The sequence below is a fragment of the Papio anubis genome, chromosome 2 (genome assembly GCF_008728515.1).
Source record: "Papio anubis isolate 15944 chromosome 2, Panubis1.0, whole genome shotgun sequence".
Lineage (NCBI taxonomy): Eukaryota > Metazoa > Chordata > Mammalia > Primates > Cercopithecidae > Papio > Papio anubis.
In genome coordinates, this window is record NC_044977.1 from 156,980,294 (window position 1) to 157,001,542 (window position 21,249).

The window sequence follows — 21,249 nt, forward strand, 5'->3', positions numbered from 1 at the left end:
CACAGCACACTGCAGGGCACAGGGGACCCTGGGAAACCTTTGTGCTGAGTCAGCCTTTGAGATGGGGTGCTCCCTGTGTGGCCCTGCACAGTTTACAGCCTCAGTTTCTCCTTTCTTGAGACTTTCTCCTAGCCTTCTATAGATGCCAGGCATGAAAGGCGTAAAAGGAACGCAGGTTTGGATAGGGTAAGATTTGAAACCTGCTGTCTCCACTTGAACTTATCCATCAATTTTACTTGTCCTACATATTTTCTGGGTAAATTTATAAATTGTAGATTGGTAAAATAAAGTGACTGTTTACAGAGTGATTGTGGAAAGCAGGATCCGGGCCTCTCTGTTCTCCAGACGACAGAACACAATGTGAATAGAGTGCAGATGGATGATAAGGAAGGTTAAATAAGCCCCTGAAAAGCCAGAGAACCTCAGGGTCCTGGATGGCAAGCTGTCTCCGAGGCTGGTGTGAGGATGCACTAGGCGGACTGTGGGCCAGTTCTTTAGAAGTTAGGCCTGACAGTCCATGCAGGAGAATGACTTCTGCCTCTCTCCTCCCCTCCAGCTCTGGAGCTCCTTGGAATTCCTGCTGCTGCTCTGCCCTTGGTTCTTCTGTCCCCAGAGCCTCTGTGGGCATTGAACATCCACCTTCCACCTGCCTTGCTAAAGTAATGCTGCTGTGGATGGCCTTGCCACTACCAGCCACATAGGCTACAGCTGCCTCCGGAGCCCTGGGGACTTCCTGGGAAGGCAGGCAGGGGAAAGAAACAGAATCTGGAGGGCTGAGTATGTTGACAGGCACTCTAGTCTCAGGGCTGATTCCTGACTGAAGCAGGAGTTGTTTGGATTCATTGGCTCTTTAGTTCTCAGACCTGCTCTTGGGAGAAGGGGAAATGGCCTGTCTAGGGTATTTGTAGTTAGAAAATCAGCAGAGGGCATCAACTTCTTGATAGAAATGAGACTGCTCTGAATACATGTACCACAGTCCAGAATGCCTTCTCCAGTGTATGGTGAGGCCTAGTTCCAGGTCAGCCCACAAGTCCCACGATCCTCTCTGATCACGTCACTTCTAAAGACTCTGACACTAGAAAGGGCAAAGAATGCAGAGAAGCCCAGGAAATACCAGGCATCAGGACTGTCCTGAGAGGTGCCCAACACCCAGCACAAACTCGCCATGACTCCAGACTAATGGATGCACACTTGTGACTGTGACAGAGAAAAAAAGACCCCTAATGGCTGGGCCCTTTCTGCTGAGCTTTTTCTCCAAATATTTTCCTGATGGCCGTTTCTCACAGATGCTATGAATGACAGTGTAGAGCTCTCTGTCACTTATTCACAACCAGAGCAGAGAGGAGGGAAAGTGCATGACTTTTGATGCCTGGTGGTCAACAATGATATTCAGGAGACCCCAGGGTAAGTCAGCCTGCAGACCCCCTCCTCAAAAAACAGCCTAAGGGAGGAAAATGCCCAACAAGATCAGCTTGTTCCAAAGCCTCCCATGGGTGCAAAGATCTAAAACAAACCCATGATCACTTTCAGGTATCTCCTCCTTTCTCCTCCGCACTCCAGGTCCTCCACTGGAGAGTGGATCTTCCTTGGCTATGTAAAAGAGGGCCTAGACTCCATGTCAGAAAAGATCAAGGCTCAGTTATTGTTGCAATGAAGAGGATGGAGTAATCTGTAACCAGTGGCCCTTCTGCTGGTGGCCTTGTGGAAGAAAAGAGTCAGGGGGACAAGAAGGCAAGGAGAGTGTGGACAGGCTAGATCACTAGGAATTTGGGCTACAGAGCCAGCAGATGTTCTCTCCCATTTCTGTAAGGCATCCTCCCAGTCATTTCCCTAGAACAGTTCTTCTCCAAAACGTGCCTGAAAGCCCTCAACTCCTATCAGAAAGTAAAGTGCATATATTCCTGCGGCAGTAGAGGATATAGCCTATAGCTGCCTGCAGCAAGACCCAATGAGCTTCGAAGTTTCAGGCCTTATCCCAAAAATCTATGTGATTTGTGTATTCTACTCCATAGGTGTGTCATGAGGGTTCCAAGTGGTAAGTCACTGGCCCTGGCTATGGGGGACTCTGCAGAAAAGAAGGGTGTTAAGAAGGGAGTGGCGGCCCCTGAGTGGTTGAGAGGGCTGGAGAATAAGACTCAAGGCTGAACTTCCAGGAACAGTGCCATCAGCAGTACCACAGAGCTGGTCTAGTGAGGAAACCTCCTCGGCCACCAAGGAGCCCTGAATACTCCTTCCGCGCCAGAATCTCAATTTTATTGCAGCAGCACCCGCTGCCAGAACGTATCCCCGTGCTGTGCCAGGAACTCGACCTTGCGGCTACCACTTGCAGCCGCAGCCAGAGTGAGAGCTTTCCTTCCCTTCCTTGTTGCATCACCAGGTCCCAAGGCAGAGTGAAACACAGGTACATCAGAGTGGCCATGGCTAGGCCATACGTGTTTACCCTCTAGCTGCAAGGGAGGCCAAGAGAACTGGCAACTGTCATTTTCCGTTCCCATTGGGATTGACGGTCTTAGCCCACTCCTCCCACTCTATATCAAGACTCTAAAAGTGAGTGATTCATCACTTACAGAAATAGGCAGGCAACATGGATAGCAAATGACTTCTAAAATAATGCTTTCATGTGTATGCAGAGGAGAGGTGGAAGTGGAAAATGGGCATCTCTACTACAAAAATTCTCCCCAAATGATCCTGATAACCAACCCCACTGCCCTTGAAAACTGTTTTAACACTTTTTAGATGTTTTGAATTTTGAGAGCTGCATTCATTTCCTCAGGGGCATCTGATTCATGGGTAACCTCTCTCAGATTCCAAGAGAGCCAAGATCCACCTGCTCTACCATAACCCAGATAAGTCTGCAACTGGCACATCACTCTTTTGCCCTGGGCCTCCCGCCTCAGAGAAACTTGTTATTTTGCAGGATTCCAAGGCATTGGAAATGGAGTCCGAAGATGGCAGAAATTAGAAGGAAATGACCTTCACGGTAAATTCTCTTTTTCCTTTCAACCTATAGGATTTAATACATTGAATAATAACTGGAAGGATTGGGTTTCACTCATTTGAAGACTGGCCCTAGACATCTAACCACTGAACAGAAAGTGGCTGCTCCTGACCCAGCCAGGCCTCTAGGACCACTGTGACTGTGGGAAGTGGTCCCTGGTGTCAGGCTCTCCTGGAGGCTATGGCTGAAGAACAGGAACTTGAGCACCCATTTGTTTGCTGGCTGAGCTGTAGGGGAGGACCTAACATCCCTTGGGATGGTGAGGTTTGAGTGCGCTCCTATGAGAGGCAGCCATCTATGTTTTGAAAATGTTTCCCAGCAGAGAGGACAGTGGTCTGCCTTGGGACGGTATGACTTGAGGCCTGAGAAGATGCCACTCAAGGGTTCTATAGCTTCCTGCTGGCCTGGACCCAAAATACAATAAGAAGTCAGCTTCCAAAGCCTCTTTTTTCTGGTGCCAGGCATCTGCCACCCCAGGCCCAGGATCTCTTTGGGAACACTAAGGGACCAACTATAAAAGGCTTTATTCTATTCCCTTTAGAGTTCATTAGCCCAGCCTCCAGGGACAAACATCAGGGACATTGCACAGTGGGCACATGAGGGTTCTAGTAGAGACCAAACCTCTACTCCCAGAACCCCAGTAGAGAACTCCATCCGCCCCCAGCTAAGTGAGCCCTGGGATCAGATGACTGGTTTATCAAATGCCAGTCTAAAGGAACCACCCTCCATGACACAAATGGGGAAATAGGATTGCAGATGAATAGGACTAAACTGCTATGTTCTACCATCCTTCTGACAATAATGAAAGGGAAAGATGAAGTTCTAAAAGTGAATTCATTCACTCATTCTGTCCACAAATGCCTAGAGTGCTTACTTTGTGCCAGGCATGAGTCTAAATATTGGAAATGAAACAGTGAAAAAGACAACCAAGAACACTGCCCTCAGGGGAGCTGTGTGAAAATGATTGGAATTGTAATGCACTGCAGGTGAGTCTCGACACCCTGGAGGTGAAGAGTGTTCCTATGTTCCCTGCCTTTGGTAGGAGTCCTCAAGACACACCCTCCACCCCTACCCTGCCACTGCCAGGGAACCACCCCCTCTGTGACCTAACCTATAGACACGCATGGGTGCAATGGCTTCCCTGTAACCTTGCTACAGGGGCCATCAGTTGGTAGACATGCCAGCTTTAGCTCTACTGAAGTAGACGCCAAGGCTAACAAAACTCTGCTATGGGCTATTGAGAATTTTAATAAGAATCAGACCCCCAGAGACCTGTTAGCCACAGAAATGGCCATGCAGGGCATGGAAGGTATGCATGCTCGGCCCATGTGTGAGTGGGTGAGCGGGCAAGCAAGCCACAGGTGGAAGCAAAGAAGCACAGCATCCTTGTTGGTTGCAGCTTTCTCATACCTTGCCTGAGTTGTCTGACACTCATCTTAGGGCTTCTCAGGCATGTTATTACATCAGGAGAAGATTGAAATATACTGAATTCATTCTATTTTTACCATCTTCTGGGTTTCTGATTTAGGAGAAGGTTAGTGGAAAAATATCACAAAACACAAAGTGACACATTGACTATTACAAGACCATTACAAGACTCTTGTAAAAGACATGAAGTGAGTCTTAGCACTATGTGTCAGCTGATAGAAGATGATTAAAATAGTCCTTGCAAAACCACCATGAGAACTGGGAGTTTCAGGTACATGCAGGGCTGGAGAGAGGCTCTACAGAGGCCCTGAGCCCAGAAAAAAATGACACTTCTACCATTCCACCAACATGTGTAAAGCAAAATTTCATTTATTTTTCAAATGGTACGTTTACATGCATGCAGAAATCAAAATTAGTTTCTTTCTGTGTTTTCTGATGCTGAGATTCTGAGTGCAGGTATTGAAGCTGACCTTTTCTCATACCTGTCTTACTGGTGCCCAAGGCACCCAGCCCTGGTAATCAGCAGGCTGCCCAGCCCTGGTAACTGGATGGCTTCCATCTTAGAAGGAAGTGGCTGATGGCATGTGCTGGTGGAGTGCACACAGACGCTGCTGAGCATGGGGTTGATCCAGAAGGGCGCATATTCCCCCTCTTGCTACCCCGTGCACTGCTTGGGCTGGGGCATTGGCAGGGTGCTGAGACTAGAGAGCTCCAAACTTTTCGAAGCAGCAGGTGTTTGGGCCCAGCCGCCTCCTCACCCCCACCACCCCACCCCGATAGCTTGCCCAGCAACGGGCTTCCCCTGCTGTGATTGGCTACTTTCCTTGGTCCTGGACAAAGTCTGCCTAGTAGCACAGGGACTGACGCTCCACAGCTAAAGGGAAACCAATTGTGCAGCCTTGACTATAAATACCCCACAGCAGCTATGCCAGCCAATCACCCTCCTTGAGGATTCCCTTCCCGGATTTTGTTTCCTCCCTCAGCCAGCCGAGGCACTGCCAGCTGTGCCTGCAGGAGGCGGTCCTGGCCTCCCTGTCCTCGCCTGGTCTGGGGCTCCAGCCCTGCATGCCACATCACCCTGTATTGGAATACACAGTAGACCTGGCCCTCGGCTGACTAGTGTGGGGCTCAGGGACCTAGCTGCGCCTGTTCACAGGAGAAGGCTGGAGCAGGCAGGCTTTCCAGGGCAAGACCCTGTCAGGTGGATCACAAATCCAGCCTGGCTCAGTACCTCACCCCCTACCTTGATTGACTTCTGTGTGGGCCCAGGCATGGGAACCACTGAGTGGCTCATCTGCACAAGAAGAATCATCTAAATGGACCTGTTCAGGCCAATGCCCCAGAGGCATACTTGTTTCCACACTGAGGCCCTGGTCCCAGTGGTCACCTCCAGTGACAAACCCACTGCAAGCCAGCAGGAAGCTATAGAGAGAAGATGGCAGGCCAGGGTGGTAGTGGTGGGTGAACCTCCAGCTGCCACCATCCTCCCCTTGCCCAGCCTTTCCCCCATCCCTCTGAAGCAGAGGTTCAAGGGCAGCCTCACTAAGAGCAGGCCACAGCAGCAACTGTAAAGAAGGGAGGAAAGGTCATGCTTCCCATAGGAGGGCAAGTAAGCCTGTGACCTCCCACTTCTTGGCCAATGGCAGGAACTAGGCATCACTCCATGGCAGCCTGACTCCACTAGGCACTGAGGACAACTCTGTGTCCCAGGGACAGAAATATCCCAGCATGTGGAGAGAATGTGCGTAGAGTGCATGCCCTGCAAATGTTTGTGAAACAGAACCAAACTACACATCATCCCGTCTCCTAGGCTGCTTCTTCTCATCAAGAAGCAGGAGGCTCAGCCAGGCACAGTGGCTCATGCCTGTAATCCCAGCACTTTGGGAGGCCGAGGCAGGTGGATCACGAGGTCAGGAAATCAAGACCATCCTGGCTAACACGGTGAAACCCCATCTGTACTAAAAATACAAAAAAATTAGCCAGGCGTGGTGGCGGGCGCCTGTAGTCCCAGCTACTCGGGAGGCTGAGGCAGGAGAATGGCATGAACCCAGGAGGTAGACAGAGCTTGCAGTGAGCGGAGATCATGCCACTGCCCTCCAGCCTGGGGGACAGAGCAAGACTCTATCTCAAAAAAAAAAAAAAAAAAAAGAAGCAGAAGGCTCAACTGGGAGTCAGAAGACCTGGGGTTTAAGTCCCAGGTCAGAACCTCCCAGCCTGCTCCACAGAAAGGTGTGAAGATCAGTGAGGCATCTGTGTATGGACAGTGCTTTTGAAACTGTGCCTGATGACACCAAAGTTGGGAGTTATGGCTACAAAGACCATGGAAGACTGGTAGCCTGTTCCAGAAGAAACCCAGCGTGTGCTGGCACATGATAAGAGTTACAAGGGGTATGTGCACATGGGCTTCCAGGCATTTGTCTCCATGCACAGTGTCATTGTGCTGGTTTGCACATGTGCAAACTGTGAGGGTGCGCACACATTTAGGCCTGGGGATGTGCTTGGCCCTCGCCAGCCCACCTTTCCTGCAAACACATACAGCCCTTTGCTCTGCCTGGGGTCAATTCCCCAGTGGTCACTGCAGGCCTCTCTGTCTTCCTTAAATAGAAAACTTGGTGGAGAAGCAGCACCCTTCGCAGCCCCAGGTGATCACTTCCTACGACAGCCAAGGTAAGTGATTCACTGCTAGCCATGACCTCCCCTGCAGATGTGTGCCCAGACCTGATGCTCTGGCCAGTGACAGCCCAGGATGTGGAGCTCAGACTATGGGGAGCAGGGTCCTCTCTGCACCCATGGGTTTTGGAAAACCCTTTTCCTCTCCCTGTGTCTCACGGGAAGCAGCAAGAGGCTGCACAGTCTGTCTTCCCCTCACCATGAGATCAAGAAATAAAGCCCGTGGGCCTCAGAGCCCGCTGCTGTCATCATCTTCACTATTACTGTCATCACTATTCAACATTCAACATTCAGCATTTGTTGAATGCTAACCATGTGCCAGATTTGTGCACTTATTCTCATGTAAATTAGGCTTCACAGTAATCCTGTTTACCATCCTCAAATTACAGATGAGTAAACTGAGGCTTGGAAAGGCTGTCATGTGTCCAAGATCACATGGCCAGCAAGAGTCAGAGCTGTGCAGCCTGACCCCCAGCAAGTCTCAGCTGTTAACCTTCACACATCTCTGCTTCCTCATCTCCCCTGGAAACCAGTCTCCCTCCTGCTGGCTCATGGCATCCAAGCCCTCCCTTGTCCTGACCCAAAGCAGTTATTCGGCCTCTCCTGCTGAGACTGAGCCTTCCCAGGGCATCCTATCCAGTGAGTTTGCCACAGCAAGGCAGAGTGAGAGGCACCTTCGTTGGGAGTCCTCACTTTTTGGGGACAGACTCTGGGGACTCGGGGAAGGCAGGCAAGAGCATCACTGACTCTACAGTTGACTGGATCTGAGCACATGACAAGATAGAGACAGGAGGGCCCCACAGCAGTGGTGGCGGGAGGCCAGGTTAGAGAGTCTCACTCCCACCGTGGTTAACTGCTCTGCATTAAATACTGGGCCCTGGTGTCTGTGTGCTCTCACAGGCTCAGCCGTAAGAGTTCATCACGCTTGCTCTGAGAGTTGATGTCCTAACCTGCAAGGAAATTATCTGATCAAATTCAGAGGCAGTGACTTCCCCCATGCCCCACATGAAGCAGGAGGACTCTGGAGGCCCTGGAGGATTGGAACCTCTCAGGGAATTGCTCTCTGAAATACAGGTGGACCAGCTTCTCTAGAGGAAGGTGCTGGCAGGTAGTGATGAAAGGCCAGCCAACTGGGGTTACCAGCATGGGGGAGCTGGCTCTCCTCACAGTGCAGGCCAGTGTCCCTTTAGGCCAGAATTCCTGAGAGTGCAGCTCTAGGACAGGCCTTAGAGACCTCTGTGGGCCCAGCAGGACCTGCCACCAGCCCTAGAAACCACAAGGAAAAGCCCACATGCTGTTGCTTCTCGAAAATGAACTCAACTACACATGGCTCAACACAAAAAAAAAGGACTCAGAGATATCTGGCTCTAATGAGAGTGGATTAGCACCACTTACCTCACTTAGTGAAGAAGACAGACAAAGGCCGCTGTCCTTGTGGAGCTGACATCCTAGTGAGGAGACACAGACAATCCTGACAAGTCAAACACCCTGATCCAGATAAGGCATGAGGGGAAGTGAAGCAGGAAGGATGATAAGGAGTGTATGTGGGAATGGGGGTCTGGGACTGTGCAGGGGTGTGTATTCATTTTCTATAGCAGCTATAGGAAATTTCCACAAATGAGGTGGCTTACAATATCACAGATTTGTTCTCACACTTCTGGAGCCCAGAAGTCCAAAATCTGTTTTACAGGGCTAAAGTCAAAGTGTCAGCAGGGCTGGCTTTTTTTTAGAGGCTCTAGGAGTGCCTTCGTTACTTGCCTCTTCCTGCTGCTAGAGGCTGCAGGCCCACCATGGCTTGTGGCTGCCTCACTCCAATCTCTGCTTCCATTGTCACATTGCCTTCTCTGCTTATAAATAGCTGAATCTCCCCGTGCTCCCTTGTATAAGGATATGTGTGGTTGTATTCAGGGCCCATCCAGATAATCAGGATGGTCTCTCTATCTCGAGATCCTTAATTTAATCACAACCGCATAGTCCTCTTTGCCGTATAAGGTAACATTCACAGGTTCCAGCGATTCTGGCATGGATATCTCTAAAGGTCATTCTTCAGCCTATCCCAGGGGACAATTTAAAGTGGAGTAGGTGAGAACGGTCTGATTGGGAAAGTGACATCTAAGCAAGGAAAGAAGTGAAGAACAAATGATGTGGGTATCTGGGGAAGGGCTTCCAGCAGAGGGAGCAGTGAGCGTGAAAGCCCCGGGGCAGGAGCGTGTCTGCGTGTTCAAGGAGCAGGCAACTGTGCTGTGGAGAAGAAGGGAGGGGCATGGGCAAGGTGGGGGTAGCAGGAGAAGAGTCAGAGAGGACACAGGGCAGAGTTGGCAGGGCCTGGGAGGCTTCTAATCGGAGTGCGATTGGAAACCATTAGATGGTTGTAAACATGACAGCCTCCAATGCGAAGAGAATAAAGAGAGGGGGCAAGGTTGGAAGCAAGACAACCCTTAAGAGGAATCATGATAATCCAGCAGGAGACGTTCCCCCATGGTGTGAATTTGGGGTATACGAGAAAGAGAGGAGTCAAGGCTTGGGACCTGAGCAATGGGGAGGATGAAGGTGAGGGAGATGCAGGAGGAGCAGGTTGGGAAAGAAACATGAATTCAAATTTGGCTTTGTGGAGGCTGGTGCCAGCACCTGCCATTTTGGAAAGCAGTGGCCAGGGAATCGTTACTCCATGTTCCACTTTCTTATTCATCCCATGAGCCTTGACAACCTTTGGGCTCTGTTCTGAGAACCACACCAGCCCCCAGAGAAGCCTTCTTGGAAGCTCTATCACAGTAATAGCGGTGACCAGAGGCGGGACACTTGGTGTGTGCCAGATATTAAGCTAAGCCCCTCTCATGGCTCACCTCATTCAATCTCCACACCCACCTTCTGTGGAAGGTTATCATCCTCATTTTACAGATAGAGAAGCTCAGAGAGATTTAAATAACTTGCCTGAAGTCGCACAGTTAGCACATTCCAGACCCAGAGTGGAACCCATGTCTGTGTGCTCTTGAAACCGGTAGGCTTAACTACTCCACCATACTGTCCCTTCCATACAGGACAGGGACCAATCTGGTGGTGTTGATCTGGGTACGGTACCCCCACCCAACCCCCACCCTCAACGTGCAGCCTAAGGTTTCAGTCTGAACTCGATGCTCGGAATGCTTCAACATTGTCCCTCCTCCTCAGCCTCTCTTTCAATGATAGACTTTATGCAACAGGTGACAAAGGAACATTGGAATCCTGGGTCAGAGAAGGGGCTTTGGAGATGGATCTGTAGTGGGTGTGTGGGTTCAATGAATGGAAGGTGGGTAATCACAAGGAGCCCCTGCAAAGGACTTTTTTTTTTTAATTTTTTTTGAGACAGGGTCTCACTCTGTGGCCCAGGCTGGATCACAGCTCACTCCAGCCTCAAACTCCTGGGCTCAAGTGATCCTCCTTCCTCAGCCTCCTGAGTAGCTGGGGCCACAGGCAAGTGCCACCATATGGCTGGGTTTTTTTTTTATTTTTTGTAGAGATGGGGTCTCACTATGTTGCCCAGAATGGTCTCAAACCCCTAGGCTCAAGCGACCCCCCTCCCTCAGCTTCCCAAAGTGCTGGGATTACAGGCATAAGCCACCATGCCTGACCCCAAAGGACATTCTTGGGGAGTCAGTTTTCTGTTGGGGCTTCTGTCCTCGAGGTCATCAGCCCTTATTCCCATGCAAACACTTTTAGAGTAGCCTTCTTTGATCATGCGTGCACTGGGGTCAAAGTGCCATGTTTCCAGACCTCAGACCTCCCTGTGAAGCTCCAGCCCATAGAAGGAATCATGAACAGTCCTTTGTTTTCAGTTCCTAATGGAAGCCAGGGGCAGGGCTGCCAGTGATGACCTTCATCATGCACACCAGCAGATGCCTAGTCGCAGCCCTGAGCTCTGGAACACTAGCTTGTCATCTCACAATGAGAGCTGCTGAGTGGGGTTTTCATGCTGTGTCTGGCAGTACCCCCTAAGGGTGGTGTTCCAGCATGTTATACAGAGCTAGACAGTCCCTGTCACCATCTAGCATGCTCGTTCCTGGGATGTCACTGCTCTCCACTTCCTGACTACTGCATCCTGGGTGGAATCACAGCATGTCTCTGTTGAATACCTAACCAGGGACTATTTAAGGGTATTTTTTTTTAAACTACCAATGCTTTAGCTGTTTTTCTGACTCTAAGCTACTGCAAAAAAAAAAAAAAAAAAAAAACTCCAAGGTAGAAGAAAAAAGGCTGTAAATGTGCCAACCTGTTACAGAAAAAGTTAACAAACACCTTAAACCAATGATGGCAAGTATTTCACATGAATCCCATGACCCCTGCACACATATATACACCCGTGCACATGCACACACACACACACCTGACAGTCTTTGTTAATTGATCCCTTCAGGCAGCCACTTCCAATCAGTCAGAGTTAATGAAAAACATGAAACCTGTTTGCCATACTGCATTAGGTGTTCTGAGCCAATTAGGCCTTTAGATAAATCCTGATTGAAACCTGAAGAGATCTGGAGAGCAGCTGTCAGGTAGGAGAAACCTGACTGGGTGAAAGGCAGGTGCAGGGCAGTAAGCATGTGGACATTCTCGTGCTTGCCTGTGTGCTCTGTTCCTGAGAAGGCGGGGGGAAAGCAAGGAGACCTGGCGGGGTCTAGGAAAGGGGCCAGGGAGCCACTTCTGAGGATTAGCAGAAAACAATCTCTAACAAGCTCTTAACTAAGATGGTCAAAACTGCAGCTTCAGAAATGTGACTTTGTTGACAGCTGGTGGAGCTGGGGAGGGGTGCATGAGAGAGGTCAGCCAGGCAGCCTGGAATCCCAGGAAGGGCCTCCTGTAGGTTTGGTTGTGATGGTTCATAGTCAAGATTAGAATAATGTACTGTGCTGTACTTAGGGTTTAGATCTGACTGCAAATTTTGCTCCAAATGATCTACTCTCTGTTAGAGATTGGCCACGTTACTATTTTTTCTTAAATTAAGAGTTTTATTTGATCCAGGAGTGTCATAGCCAGCAAACTCTCTCCACTCCATGCCTTAAGGAAGCATAAAGCTATATTGTGAATGCTCTTCCCCTTGAAACAGTGTGTCCAGCCCAGGCCCAGTTCCTGGAGCCAGCAAAGCCTCCCAGTGGTGCCCTCACACACCTGTAAGTGAGAGCAGGAATCACACTCCTATGAAGATCAGGGAGGCCGAGAAATGGGCTGTTTTCCTTGAGGGAATGCTAAGCAGCAGCACAGCTTTGGGGGAGAACCAGGAAGTGGGATTCAGGAATATATTGGACGTTGACCCCTGTCCAAGAGGGAAGAGGAATCACAGAAAGGAGAGAAGGGATTAGGAATAGTGATGGCTGGAGCTTCTGGGCCAGGGCCATGCTCCGAACGTGAGCCCACCTCAACACCCTGCCCTGGAGGGACTTTAACAGCAGTTTGTTTTTCAGCTTGATCACTCTTTCACAAAGAGACATGGCTGAAGTGGGACATGGCTAATACCCATAGAGACATGGCTCAGGACACCTAACACAGGGTGGCAAACAGGTGTCATGTTTTTCATTAACTCTGACTGATTGGAAGTGGCTGCCGGAAGCAACTAATTAACAGACTGTCAGGTGTGTGTGTGAAAGTACCTGGGCATTATGAGAAGTTTGGGGAAGAGATTCGTTGTTGAACCCTAGGCCGGTAAGTTGTTCACTTTTGCAGTTTCTCTAAGCGTATGGAGATTGTTCCAGTCCAGCATTTTCCAAATTGTGTTTGACAACATAGTATTGGGTCAAATCGAGTTCTTTACTACAGGACTACTCAGATCATTGTGTATTGTGACCTATGAGAGGGGAGAGAGTGAACATGTTTCTCAATTCATTTTTCACAAGGCATCTTGAAGTCAAGTACCACTTAGCACCCACTTTAAAAGACACCTCAGAGGGTTTGAGGTGGAGAAAGTGAAAAGGAGAAGAACAGGCCCATGCCTCACTCATGATGGGAATACACACAGGAAGTATTTGCTGATGGTGACAGCACCCGATCCTATGACCAGAACTGAATTGTGCCTTGAACTCTGAAATACTTAATGTTTTAATTATAAACTCACAAGCTGATTTTCTCTCAACATGGAATATGCTAGAAACTACACTTCAAAATGAATGTTAACCCCTTCAAAGCTACGCTTGGCAGAGGCCACATTGTATCTTTTCAAATTGTTTGAGAATGACCCTCTTTGGCATGCAGAACAAGTTTATGAGTTACACAAAAAAGACAGTATTGTTATTCTACAAAAAATAATTGCAACGCATTTAGCAGGCAAAGGGTTATAAAAGGAGGTTTTACAAAATCAACGAGGAAAAAATAATACTTCAATAGGAAAATAACCAATTCACAACATAAGAATTTAAAATGGTAAATAAGTATATGCAAAGAATACTACAATAAAACTAAATGTACAAAGCAACCAGGTATTATTATTCATTGATAAAAATTTAAAGGGTTGATAAAACCAAACATCAGTGAGTGTATGTGTGATCTACTTTTGCGTTACAAACCACCACACAACTTAGCAGCTTTAGACAATAAGCAATTACGAGCTCACCAATCTGCAGTTTGGCTAGAAACTCTCATTGGATCCATACCCAGCTGATCTTGGATCTTGGGTGGGCTTGCTCATGTGCTTGTTGTCAGCTGGTAGGTTGGCTGGAGACCAGCTGGTCTGGGATAGCCTCACCCGAGAGGCTATGCTCTGCTCCATGTGAGCTCTCATCTACAACCTGGCTCATTCACATGGCAGTTATGGCTAGGATCCCAAGAATGAGAATGGAAACCTCAAAGTCTCTAGAAGCCTAGACTCAGAACTTGTGCAACATCACTTCTGCCATGTGCTAACTGGCCAAACCAAATCAAAAGCCCAGCCCAGATTCAAGGGGTGGAACAAAAGACCTCTCATTGGGAGGAAGTGCAAAGTATTGCACTTTGTGACCAATTTTGCAATCAAGCACAGCGAGAATGTGCAAAATGGGCATTCTCTTGCATAGTACTGATGAGCTCATAAACTGATAAAATCATTCATGAGAAAAATTTGCCAATATCTAACAAAAGCCTTTAAAATATCCATATTATTTGATTCATACTTAAGAATTTATTCAAAGGAACTGATTTGCAAAATGTGCAAATCACTTTACATACATACAAAGATGTATGTATCAGAGTGTTCATTGCATCATTTCTAATAGCAAAACTGTGAAAAGCTAAATATTCAACAAATAGGGATTGCTTATATGGATTATAAACCATCTACAAAATAGAATACTATGCAGCCATTTGAAATGATAACATATGGCTATGCTTACTGACATGTAAAGATTTAAATGAAGAAAGCAGGTTATGAAAAATATGTTTACTGTAATCTGCTTTGGATTTTTAAATGTAGAAATGAAGTCTTAAAGGAGTTTCACTTTCTACTTTATATCTTTCTGTGCCATCCAAGTTTTTGTTTTAATTCTGCTTGGGTTTTTTTGTGTGTGGTTGGTATTTTTGCTTTTATTTTTATTTTACATTAACATACAGTAAAATTGAATTTTTGTAGTGTGCAGTTTTGATTGCTAACACATGCATAGATTTGTGTAACCACCACCATGGTGGTTGCCATCATCAGAAAATACAGAATACACCACCATCAGAATATACAGCAGTTCTATTACCCTCTTTAAAATTATCTTGTATGGACTCTAATCCTCCCATCACTCTTAAGAGTTCCCTTGTGTTGTTGCAAAGTACTTTTTTTTTTTTTAGACAGACTCTCGCTCTGTTGTCCAGGCTGGAGTGCAATGGCACGATCTTGGCTCACTGCAACCTCTGCCTCCCAGTTCCAAGCGATTCTCCTGCCTCAACCTCCCAAGTAGCTGGGGTTACAGGTGCCTGCCACCACACCCAGCTAATCTCTGTATTTTTAATAGAGATGGGGTTTCACCATGTTGGCCAGGCTGGTCTCAAACTCCTGACCTCAAGTGATCCAACCACCTCGGCCTCCCAAAGTGCTGGGATTACAGGCATGAGCCATCATGCCCAGCCGAGAACTATTTCTTGATACAGATGTACCACAGGTTGTTTATCCAATTCACTCACTGAAGGACTTTTAAGTTGTTTCCAGTTTGGGGTGATTATGAATAGAGCTGCTATATAAACATTTGTGTACAGGTTTTTGTGTGAACATAAGTTTTCAGTTCTCTGGGATAAATGCCCAACAGGGCAATTTTTAGGTAGCATGGTAAGTACATGTTTTGTTTTATAAGAAACTGCCAAACAATTTTCCAGAGTGACTGTTCTATTTTACAATCCCACTAGCAATATATGAGATCCAATTTCTTTGCATCCTTGTCAGCATATGATATTATCACTATTTTTAAATTACAGTCACCCCTCAGTATACATGGGGGATTGGTTCCAGGACCACCCACATATAACCAAATGTGGGCATACTCAAGTCCCACAGTCGTCCCTGAAGAAACCCCATATAGGAAAAGTTGGTCCTCTACATGCGAGTTTTGCACTCCACGAACAGTACTCTGCATCTGCATCTGGTAGAAAAAAAGGACATATGAGTGGACTTGTGCAGTTCAAAACCATGTTGTTCAAGGGCCAGTTGCATATTATTGCTCTTCTAATAGATGTAATGTCTCATTTTGGTTTTAACTTGCCTTTTCCTAATGGCTGATGAGGCTGAACATCTTTTCATGTGCTTATTTTCCATCCATAATCTCTTTTATGGTAAAATATCTGTTCTTTTTCCCTTTTTCCAATTGAATTGCCTTTGCACTTTTGTAAAAATTTATTTTGCCATGTTTGTGTGAATCTATTTTTTATTATTCTGTTGATTGATCTGTTTATCCTCTTACCAATATCACACTGTTGTGATTACAGCATCTTCATTAATGCATCTTAAAATCAAAGAGTGGGAGTCCTCCCATCTTTTTTTTCAAAATTCGTTTAGTTATTCCAGTTCCTGTGCCTTGATGTCTATATTTTATAATTATGTATTTTCACAGTTCCCCCAAAGTGTTTGGTTGAACTTGTATTAAATCTATAGATCAATTTTGAGAGAACTGCCCACTTGACAATTCTAAGTCTTCCAATCCATAAACATGGTATGTCTCCCTATCTATTTAAGTCCTCTTTAATGTGTTTAATCATATTTTGGAGTTTTCAGTACGCGATTATTACCCATGTTTGGGATTTTTGTTTGTTTTAGATTTAGAACTAATATTTTAATTTTGGAACTATGGGAAATGGTTATTTTTAAATTCCATCTCCAATTGCTTATGGCCAATATACAGAAATACAATTGATGTTTGTATGTTAACCTTGTATACTGTGACCATGCTAAACTAACTTACTAGTTCTAGGAGCTTTTTCTTGGAGATTACTTGGGATTTTCTATGTAGACAGACATATCAACTATGAATAAGGACAGTTTTATTTCTTCCTTGCCAATCTGTATGCCTTTTATTTCTCTTTCTTGTCTTATTACACAGGGTGGGACTTCCAGTACAATATTATTAGGATCAGTGAAAGTGGACATCTATGACTTGTTCCCAATATTATTCTAAGTTGTAGAAATTATGTACACATAGGTTTTGTATCATTCCTTTATTATTATTTTAATACTTACGAGGGCTTATAGTGATAGCCCTCATTTCATTCCTGATATTGGTGTATTTACCCCTGATTTGTGTCTTACCTCTTTTTTTTCTTGGTCAGATCAGTAAAATCTTTACTGATCTGTTTATCAGTATTATTTTAAAAAGAACCAGCATTTAGTTTCATTCATTATTCTCTGCTGTTGTTTTTAATTTCAGTGATTTATTCTCTCATTTTTATGATTTTCTTCCTTCTGCTTGCCTTGGATTTAGTCTTCATTTCTCTACTTTCTTAAAATGGAAGCTTAGATTGTTGATTTGAAACCTTTCTTTTTTCTATAATAAGAATTTAATGCTACAAATTTCCCCTTGAAGCACTGCTTTGGCTTCATCTCACACATTTTGATGTGTTTTATTTTCATTTTCAATGAGTTCAAAATATTTTCGAATTTTCCTTGAGACTTCTTCTTTGATCTATGTGTGATTTGAAAGTATGTTAATTTTTAATATTTGGAAATTTTCCAGTTGCTTTCTGTTTTTTACTTCTAGTTTAGTTCATTATGGTCAGAGAAGAGTTTTGTATGATTTCAGTTCTCTTCAACTTTTTAAGGTTTGTTTTGTGACCAAGGATGTAGTCCATCTTGGTGACTATTCAATGGGCATTTGACATGAATGTGTGTTGTGCCGTTATTAGATGGAATCTTTTATAAACATCAAATAAATTTTATTCATTGTGTGGTTCATTTCTTCTATATATTTGCTGATTTTCTTTCAATTAATTCTTTCAATGACTGAAAAATCAGCAAATATATAGAAAATAGATTTGTCTATTCCTCCTTTTCGTCCTATCAGTTCTTGTTTCATGCATTTTAAAACTTTTTTGTTGTTTGACATAGGTATATTGAAGGTTGTTATGTATTCTTGCTAATATTCCTCTGTCCCTGATATTTTCCTTTCTCTGAAGTCTGCTTTGTCCGATATTAATATAGCAACTCCAGCTTTCTATTATCTTTTCACTTAACCAACCTTTATCATAGTAGTTAAAGTTGGGTCCTTGGAAACTGAATGTAGTTTAATCTTATGTATTTACCCTTTCTGACAATCTCTATTTTTTAATTAGTATGTTTAGACCATTTACACTTAATGTAATTATTGATACATTTGTATTTAGGTTTTCTACTTTATTATTTGTTTTCTGTTTGTGCCTCTGTTTCCTCTTTCCTGCTTTCCTTTCCTTTCAGAATTACATTTAAATTTGCCTATTAAGTTTTTTACTATATCTCCATATATACCTATTTTTGTATGTATTATATGTACTTAACTTTTCATAGACTAATTATAGTTAATATTAATATTTCAAGTAGAATGAGGAAATCTTACCTCCATATAGGTACATTCACTCTCCTACTCTATGTTGTAGTTGTCATGTATTTCACATCTATCAAAAACCTATCAGATGTTATAATTGTTTCTTTCAATTATTATTCATATTGTCAAGAACTTGAGAGGAGAGCAGACTAATATATTTATCTAGATATTTACCATTTCTATCCCTCTTCCAAGTTTTCCTCTGGTATAATTTCTCTTCCATCTGAAGAACTTCCGTTAGCATTTCTTTTGGAGCAAGTGTGTTGGTACCAAATTCTCTTGGCTTTACATCACTTTTCACTGGCTACTTTCCATATTTTTTTCTTTAATAGTTTGATTATGCGTCTGGACTTGGATTTTCTTACATTTATCCTGTTTAGAATTCACTGAGTTTCTTGAATCAGTAAGGTTTTATGTCTTTTGCCAGATTTCAGAAGTTTTCATTATTTCCTCAAATATTTTCTCTGCATCACATTATTTCTGTTTGCCTTCTGAGACTTCAGTGACATGAATGTTAGACTTTTAGGTATGGACCTACAGATCCCTGAGGCACTATTCACATTTTCTGTTGTTCAAACTGGACAATACCTGTTGATCTATCTTCAAGTTCTCTGTGTTCTCTGTCATTTTCATTCTGCTATTGAGTATATCCAGAGGATTTTTAACCATATTTTTCAGTCTAAAATCTTCACTTACTTCTCCTTTATATCTTCTTTTTATTGCTGATACTTTATATCTTTCCATTTATCTCAAAACTGCTTGCCATTACTTGTTAGAGCAAGTTATTGTGGCTGGTTTTTTGTGTGTGGAGTTGTGTGGAGTTGGCATCTGTTGATTATCTTTTCCTTTTCAAATTAAGATTTTCCTGAGTCTTTGTAGCTGAGTAATTTTGAATTGTAGACTTTGCAATGCTATACAGATCTGCCCTGCATGTGCACTACCCAGTGGCCAGTCTGGGACCTGGGCATTAATCTACCCCATAGTTTACTTCCTGAAGACTGTGGTATGATGTTTAGGATGAGATCCATGCATGCACAGTTCAGAGGTGACCACAGGAGTCCATCTACAACTTTATGGAATTGCCTTCTTGAGCTCCCTCCTCTTCATGACCCATTTCTCATTCCTCTACCCAAAAAGCTGGAGCTTCAGTTTCCTCACTCTGCCATATGGGCCTCACAACTGTGTCTGCATCTGGGGCAAATCAGCAGAAAACAGAGAGAAAAAACAATAAATATTTGCCCTCATTTTCTTGGGACTGTAACTTCTCTGGTAGAAGAAAATAGTTATCCTTGCCCCAAAGTTGTAGGTGCCTGCATGGCCACCAACATCACTGCTGCCATTGCTACCAACAGAATTGCCTGGGGACTGAGTTGGGAAATAACAGAATAAAGAGGGGGAAAACCAACAAAAGATTTCTTTCACTCTCTCTGACTCTTAGGGGTTCCCTTTCTCACTCTGCAGGCCAGAAAGAGAGGATTTCTCTTGTGTGCTCTTTTTCTGCATCCACTGCACCCTTCTGGGTTTGAGAATGCCTTTAAGTTCAGTCTAGATGATACCAGAGGGGGAAGAAGAATGGTAAATTCACTGTCAATTTGCTAATGCTTTAAAAATTCTTCCCAGTCTTTGCCAGTTATTCTATTATTTACTTTGCAGAATCCTCTAATAGTTGCCCCTTACATTCAGTACATTGTTTATAATTGCATTCAGTGGGAGAGACAGGGCTGGGTTTGCTTTACTCCATCTTGCCTGAATTTGGAAACTATCTGCTTGGTTTGTTGTTGTTTTGATTTAAAGAAAAAAGCAAGGATGATTTGTACACACAAAAGAAAGTTCTAAAACTAATTGTTTTGTTATTCAATCATCAGTCATGAGGCATTTACCCTTTCCTGGCAGCATCTGGTTGAGAATGTCATATCCTTTTCCTTTGTAGGGACACAACTGACTGTGGAAGTCCACCCTCGAGATGCCATGCCCCAGCTACTCAAGAAGTTCTCCTTGGCTAAACGTATGTATGACAGAGGTACTCATGGTGGAGGGCTGGCAGAGAGGATTGAAGGCAGCTGGTTGGGCCAGATCCCAGCGCAAGCATCTTCTGAGGGAAGGAGAAGAGTGACATGGGCCTGCAAACTGGGAAAAGGCAGAAGCATGACAGCTTCATCCTTGGAGACTCTTTTCTCCACACCCAGCTACCACTGATTTTGCATCTCTGGAATTAGTCATAGGTAACACAAGACATTTAGCTGAAGACACATTGCATCACAAGAGTGTTGTTGCTGTGGCTTTTAGATACCATTTGTTTACTGCCCAAAAAGTGGCATGCAAAATGCTAAGTACTTTAACATTTATTAACTTTTTAACCTTTTGATGTATACTAATATCATCCCCACTTTTTAGATCAGCAAAGTGAGGCTTAGAGAGGTGAAGTGACTACCCATGTCACCCAGCTAGGAAGTGGGTCAGAACCCAGGTATGACTCTGAAGCCTGTGGTCTTAACCAGCATACTTTGCAGCCCTCAGTGCAGTGCACATAGGACCAGGCCCAGGACCATGATGTCTCCCCAACTCCCTTCTCAGTTCCCTCCCTGCATCTGTCCACCTTATTGCTAAACAGGGACCTCAGGAGGGATGCAGGTTAAGTAACAGAGGCTGAAGAACAACTGAGGCTCAAGTCCTTTTTAGGTCCATGCAGTGAGCCAAAGTCCTCCAAAACTGTCTGGTCCTGTAGTTGTCAGCAGTCAGGATCTCAAGAGAGTAGTCTACTGTAAAGAGGGCAGGCTCTAGGGTCGACTGTCTAGGTTCATGTTTCAGCTGTGTGACCTTGGGCCAGTGGCCTAACCCCTCTTTTAAACTCAGTTTTCTCATCTATAAAAGAAGGAAAATAAGCGAATCTGCCTCATAAGATTATTATGAGTTAAATGAGAGAGTAAATGTAAAGCCCACACCAGGCATAGTAAGTGTGTAACAAATGCTAGCTATCATTTTGTACCTTTATCATTCTACCAAAAATGTAGGTGGGAAAAAAATGTAGGTGTGAAATACAAAATGCAGGTGTGAGCAATAAATGGAGCACTGTTTCTCAGAATGACCTGTGTGCAGTTGCAATCTTCTTTGTTATATTTATAGCCTAAAGTGGCCTTCAGGGGCATAAAATACCTGCCTTGGCATCCCCAC

At 44.8% G+C, this 21,249-nt stretch overlaps 2 protein-coding genes across 5 annotated transcripts in view; one reads left to right on the top strand and one right to left on the bottom strand.

The window, feature by feature from the left end:
• Positions 1-21,249, bottom strand: part of CEP63 (centrosomal protein 63) — a 177,774-nt gene that overhangs the window by 8,656 nt on the left and 147,869 nt on the right. The window lies entirely within an intron of this gene.
• Positions 1-21,249, top strand: part of KY (kyphoscoliosis peptidase) — a 50,492-nt gene that overhangs the window by 1,285 nt on the left and 27,958 nt on the right. For 2 of the 4 annotated variants that reach the window (XM_031663751.1, XM_003895082.5), the window contains exons 2-4: positions 2,918-2,980; positions 7,031-7,093; positions 20,009-20,083. In XM_031663751.1, the coding sequence (XP_031519611.1) occupies positions 2,918-2,980; positions 7,031-7,093; positions 20,009-20,083 (201 nt within the window). The remainder of the gene's footprint in view (positions 1-2,917; positions 2,981-7,030; positions 7,094-20,008; positions 20,084-21,249) is intronic. The other 2 variants (XM_009201687.4, XM_009201688.4) reach the window with 1 other exon arrangement.